Source organism: Heterodontus francisci, unplaced genomic scaffold (assembly GCF_036365525.1).
Source record: "Heterodontus francisci isolate sHetFra1 unplaced genomic scaffold, sHetFra1.hap1 HAP1_SCAFFOLD_54, whole genome shotgun sequence".
In the NCBI taxonomy this organism is placed as follows: Eukaryota; Metazoa; Chordata; class Chondrichthyes; order Heterodontiformes; family Heterodontidae; genus Heterodontus; species Heterodontus francisci.
Genome location: NW_027140250.1, coordinates 12493627 through 12499821, shown reverse-complemented (window position 1 = coordinate 12499821; position 6195 = coordinate 12493627). Strand labels below are relative to the sequence as shown.

The 6195-nt window shown below is 42.8% G+C and overlaps 1 protein-coding gene across 1 annotated transcript; it reads left to right on the top strand.

Annotated features, from left to right (window-relative positions):
• Positions 1-930: 930 nt before the first annotated feature.
• On the top strand, positions 931-5050 carry LOC137359149 (scavenger receptor cysteine-rich type 1 protein M130-like). Its single transcript, XM_068025223.1, has 4 exons — positions 931-984; positions 2118-2435; positions 2519-2584; positions 5034-5050. Exons 1-4 carry the CDS (start codon positions 975-977, stop codon positions 5048-5050), a joined length of 411 nt encoding a protein of 136 aa, XP_067881324.1. The 5' UTR covers positions 931-974.
• Positions 5051-6195: the final 1145 nt, after the last annotated feature.

The following is a 6195-nucleotide window of genomic DNA, read 5'->3' as shown; positions in this document are numbered from 1 at the left end:
GCACCATTGGCGGCCGTGCCTTTATTTGCGAAGGTCACATGCTCTAGAATTACTTCCTTAAATATCTCTGCCTGTCAACCAGTCTTTCCTGCTTGAAGACGTTCCATAAAAACTAACTCTTTGACTTAGCTTTTGGTCATCTGACCTAATATATTTTTCGGTGCTCTGTGTTAAAATTTCTTTGATATCACTCCTGTATCGCGCCTTGGGATGTTTAATTACATTAATGGCGCTAGATAAATGCAAGTCTCTTGTAATTGAAGATGAGGGAAATAGGAGATGGCAGTAAATGTCTGACCAAGATAACAAATAAGGGTAACATATATGGACAAGGAACAGATACAGTTATATAACATGAGTATAAATTAACTCTTAATCGTGTGAGTGATTGCGTGTTTGACACCGTACACAGCGTTCAAAACATAAAAGGGGAACTGGAGATCAGAACTTGTCAAATCCAGATGTAATAGCATATCTGAAACATTGCTGTTCTTTACATTCTATGTAAGAAGTAAGTGTAAACAGATATTCTGTTGTATAGTTTTATTTACCTGTCACAGGTGCATTTAACCTTCATCTTTTTGTGCTGGTGATGATAAAATCAGTTGTATTGAGTGATGATGTGAATGTCTATTGAAAGTATAATCCTCATGTACTGCTATCCAACAGACCACGTGCAGTTAAGGCTGTCTGACGGTGGAAGCCCATTTACTGGCCGAGTGGAGATTTATTACAATGGGACTTGGGGCTCAGTTTGTGATGATTCCTGGGATCTGGCGGACGCTGACGTGGTTTGCAAACAGCTGGGTTGTGGAAAGGCATTGGACCTGGCACTTCCTGCATCTTGTGGACCAGGTTCAGGGCCAGTTTGGTTGGATGAACTGAAGTGTTCCAGTAAGGAATCATTACTCTGGGAATGTCCCTCAGCATCGTGGGGTAACCACGACTGTTCTCATAAAGAAGATGTGAGGATCATGTGTTCAGGTAACGGTGCTTCCATGTGCCCATTTTCCGTAGTGTTGTGCACGTGGTTTCACAGGGAAGATATGACTTCGAATTACATACAATGGACAGCACGGAATGTGGCCATTCGGACTAACTGGTCAATGTGGTGTTTACGTTGCCCACGAGAATCGCCCCACATCACTGCACCGAACCCTCTTTGCATATCCTCCAGCTTCTTTCTGCATCATGTACCTGTATCGCTTTACCTTGAAGGCATCAGTGCAAATCACCTCAGCAATTGCATGTGTTCGCAATTCAAAATTCAAACCACTGCCTAGGTAAAAAAAAAAACAAATTCTCCTGAATTTCTTTTTAGATTTATTCGTGATTATCCTATATTTATGATCACTAGCTTCGGTCTCTGTCACTTCAGAAGTGATTAGTGCCTCTGTATCCCGAGGTCTCCTTGCTGATCTATATCATTTTCACTCTTATTTTAAAAGAAGTACGTGCCCTCTTTATTCTTCCTGTCAACACTGAGCACCTTAGACTTATCTCTATTCAACTTATTTGGCAATTGTATGCCCATTCGGCCCGTTTATTAACGTCTTCATGTATTTTGTCTCTGTCTTTCTTAGTGTTAACTATATCCCCAAATTGCTGTCCTCTTAAATTTTGAAATTAAGTCTCCCTTGTCTAAATCCAAATCGTTCATGTAAATGTTGAGCAGCAGTGACCCCAGCCCTGTGGAACACCACTTCCCAACTTCCACCATTCTGGGTTACCACATTGTGCCCGGACGGTGTGCTTTGGAGCTCGTTTCCTATCATTCTTCCACTGATCTCTTGACTTCACAGGCTCTGACCCCAGTCATGATCCTTGTCAGAGGCCTTCTGAAAAGAAAACATGCATATTACATCGACTGCATTATCCCTGTTATCTTTCTGTAACTTCTTCAAAGAATTCAATAACGTTGTTTGTCTTTCTGTTGTGAAATCCGTGTTGATTATTCTTTATTACTTTATGGGCTGTCGGTGTTTTTCTATCGCTTTTCTGAAATAATTACTGGAAATCAGTGAACACAACCGGTGCAGCATGTGTTGAGCTGTGCAGTATGAACATACAACGAGTTATCAATCTAACTATCTGGATATTTCTTGTGTCATTGACAGAGCACAAAGAGCTGCGGCTGGTGAATGGGAAGCATCGCTGTGAGGGGAGAGTGGAAGTGTTCTACAATGGCACCTGGGGAACAGTGTGCTCGGATACACTTGATGGATCTGATGCAGAAGTGATCTGCAAACAGTTAGAGTGCGGTCCCCTCAGTTCTATCGATTATTATGCTCAGTCATTTGGAGAAGGATCCGGACCCATTTGGCTTGATGGGATGGAATGTATTTCACACGAATCGTTCCTTTGGCAATGTCAAAAAGAACCGTGGGGTATACACAACTGTGAACACAGGGAGGATGCTGGTGTTGTTTGTTCAGGTAACACAACAAACCTCTAAATGTGCGAGTGTCATTTCAAACATTGGTGTGTGATACAGTCAGCATGTTTCTCTTCTCAACAGAAGCAAAAGTAACTGAGGAGCAGCCCCACAGATCAAAGGACTGCATTCGAGAATATGATTGTAAACGTGGGCTTTCACCAGGTGCTACTTCCTCTTTATTATACCAACTATCTGACATGTACTCCTTTCTTATACTACATCAATAATAACCATTGATTCTCTTTGCCAGATTCTGGACATTGGTTGCGCCTGTTTGGAGGTAACACCAACTGCTCCGGGAGAGTTGAGATAGAACAAAGAACAAAGAACAAAGATAATTACAGCACAGGAATAGGCCCTTCGGCCCTCCAAGCCTGCGCCGATCCAGCCCTGTGGAACACCACTTCCCAACTTCCACCATTCTGGGTTACCACATTGTACCCGGACGGTGTGTTTTGTAGCTGGTTTCCTATCATTCTTCCACTGATCTCTTGACTTCACAGGCTCTGACCCCAGTCATGATCCTTGTCAGAGGCCTTCTGAAAAAAAAAACATGCATATTGCATCGACTGCATTATCCCTGTTATCTTTCTGTAACTTCTTCAAAGAATTCAATAACGTTGTTTGTCGTTCTGTTGTGAAATCCGTGTTGATTATTCTTCATTACTTTATGGGCTGTCGGTGTTTTTCTATCGCTTTTCTGAAATAATTACTGGAAATCAGTGAACACAACCGGTGCAGCATGTGTTTAGCTGTGCAGTATGAACATACAACGAGTTATCAATCTAACTATCTGGATATTTCTTGTGTCATTGACAGAGCACAAAGAGCTGCGGCTGGTGAATGGGAAGCATCGCTGTGAGGGGAGAGTGGAAGTGTTCTACAATGGGAACTGGGGAACAGTGTGCTCCGATATATTTGATGGACCGATTGCAGAAGTGAACTGTAAACAGTTACAGTGTGGTCCCCTCAGTTATATCGATTATTATACTGAGTCATTCGGAGAAGGATCCGGACCCATTTGGCTCGATGGGATGGAATGCATTTCACACGAGTCTTTCCTTTGGCAGTGTCAAACAAAACCGTGGGGTAAACACAACTGTGAACACAGGGAGGATGCTGGTGTTGTTTGTTCAGGTAACACAACATACCTCTAAATGTGCGAGTGTCATTTCAAACATTGGTGTGTGATACAGTCAGCATGTTTCTCTTCTTAACAGAAGCAAAAGTAACTAAGGAGCAACCCCACAGATCAAAGGACTGCATTCGAGAATATGATTGTAAACGTCTGCTTTCACCAGGTGCTACTTCCTCTTTATTATACCAACTATCTGACATGTACTTCTTTCTTATACCACATTAACAATAATAACCATTGATTCTCTTTGTCAGATTCTGGACATTGGTTGCGCCTGTTTGGAGGTAACACCAACTGCTCCGGGAGAGTTGAGATATTGTGCAATGACAGCTGGGGCACGGTGTGTGATGACTCCTGGGATATGGCCGATGCCAATGTTGTCTGCAACATTGGATGGATTGCAGCTGGATTGTGGTCACGCTCTTTTCGCCCAAGGAGGAGCTACTTTTTCCCAGGGTGACGGTGTTATCTGGCTGGATGAGGTGAAATGCACTGGAAGCGAATCTTCTCTGGCCGACTGTCCTTCTTCATCGCCGGCTCAGTCTGACTGTGATCACAAGGAAGATGCCAGTGTGATTTGTTCCGGTGAGGGTGACAGGGTTTGGAGAGTGGGGTTAGGGTTCATTGTTTTGTTAAATTGACTCACTAGTTCGGGAAATTAAGAACAGTATTTATCGTTTAAATGGAAAGTGCTGAAATTTCATCCTCCTGAAACTTTTGTACAATATACTCCACAGGGCTCGATGTGCCTCCAATTGCTGTCCCGTCCACATCTGCAGGTACTTACCATTATTAGTATCCTCGCCAGCGTTAGGGTTTGAATTAGTTGAATTGGTATTGTAGTCATTTTCTCAAGATGCTATGAGCACTTTCTCACTGACTGGAATATCTTTTCCTCACCACATATTTCAAATGGTCTGGTTGAAATTCAGCTAATTTCAGATTCTGGCTGTACCTGAACTGTCGTGTTCTCATCAGAAACATGGGGGCACTGTCTCTGTAATTTAGACTGGCTCACACTTCCCTCTGGTGCAATGTGCACCACACATATTGCGGAATGTTCAGCCTGACTCATTGCCCGGAAGCAGTGGATATAATTATTAACTCCCTTTTGTAAATATGTTATTGTGCAAGACGGAGTGTGTATGTGTTAAACCTTTCTGTATTATTGCCATTAAGAACAGGGATATAAAACTACTTCCATCCTAGTTGCGGGCTGCTTCGGAGTCCTGCTATTCTGTGTGTTGATCTCACTGATGGTGGTTATACAGAAAAAGTCAATCAGAAGAGGTGAGGTTCATATCTTCCCGCGGATCCAACGAAAGATCCCAGATATTGTGTCATATGCATGCAAAACTCTCGTTCCTTGCAGATTTCTATGGACTGTCAAGTGGCCTTGTTAGAAACACATTTTTTTTTTTTTGCTGATTTTCTCCATTCAATCTGCTCTGGATTTAGCAAAATGTGACATTTAAAATGGAGAGTGATTTGAAGTGTCCACATTCACTGTGAGAGTTCAGCACATCATACATGAAACTCTGGAAGAATTTACTTATTGTAACAAAGGATCCGGAAATTTAATTCAACTTTTTAAGCTGTGCATTCAACTATTTATTTGTCTGTTAATCTTCCTTCATCCATTGGTTATCGGTTCCAGCCTTTCAGATTCCGGCTCTGGGCATCCAATATCGAGCTGTCTAACCGTGTCTGACTGTTATTTTGGCAGGTGATACTTGTATAGGACCTTCTGTATTCACCAGCGGTGCTTCAACATTCCAAAACGACACTTCCACTCATATTTCACCCATCCAAATCACTCCTGATTTATTATAAGAAATGGGACGCTGAATAAATGACACTTTTCATAATAATATAAAGTTCCTATAGAAATAGACCTCTCTCTCTAAAGAAAGATTCTATAGCTGGGACAGCATAGGCACCGAGCACTGCCAAGGATCCGACCAGAACAGGCTCTGTAACAAGACAGTCCTAAAGCTGATAAGATCGAGCCTTGTAACCTCACTGGACAGGCAGTCGTTTACAAACGATCACAAGCAGGAGATCAGGTCATAGAGTAATAGAGTTATTCGGCACTGAAACAGTCCCTTCGGCTCAGCGTATCTCTGCCGGCCATCAGGCACCTATCTATTCTAACCCCATTTTCCAGCACTTGGCCCATGGTGTTGTATGCGATGGCATTTCAATTGTTCATCTAAATACTTCTGAAATGTTGTGAGGGTTCCTGCCTCTACCACCTCTTCAGGCAATGTGTTCTAGACTCCAACCATCCTCTGGGTGATACTTTTCCCCTCAAATCACCTCGATATATCCTTCCCCTTACCTTAAAACGATGCCCCCTGGTTGCCGACCCCTGCACTAAGGGAAAAGTTTTCTTCCTATCTTTCCTATCAATACCCTTCATAATTTTGTATACCTCAATCATATTCCCTCCTCAGCCTTCTCTGCTCTAAAGAAAGCAACCCTAGCCTTTCCAGTCTCGCTTCATAACTGAAATGCTCCTACCCAGGCAACATCCTGGTGAACCTCCTCTGCACCCTCTCCAGTGCAATCACATCCTTCCTACAGTGCAGTTCCCAGAACTGTGCACAGTACTCCAGCT

Coding starts and splice junctions, on each gene's coding strand:
- LOC137359149 (XM_068025223.1), top strand. Junction 2,436..2,518: donor TGCTGGTGTTGTTTGTTCAG/GTAACACAACAA, acceptor TCTTCTCAACAG/AAGCAAAAGTAACTGAGGAG.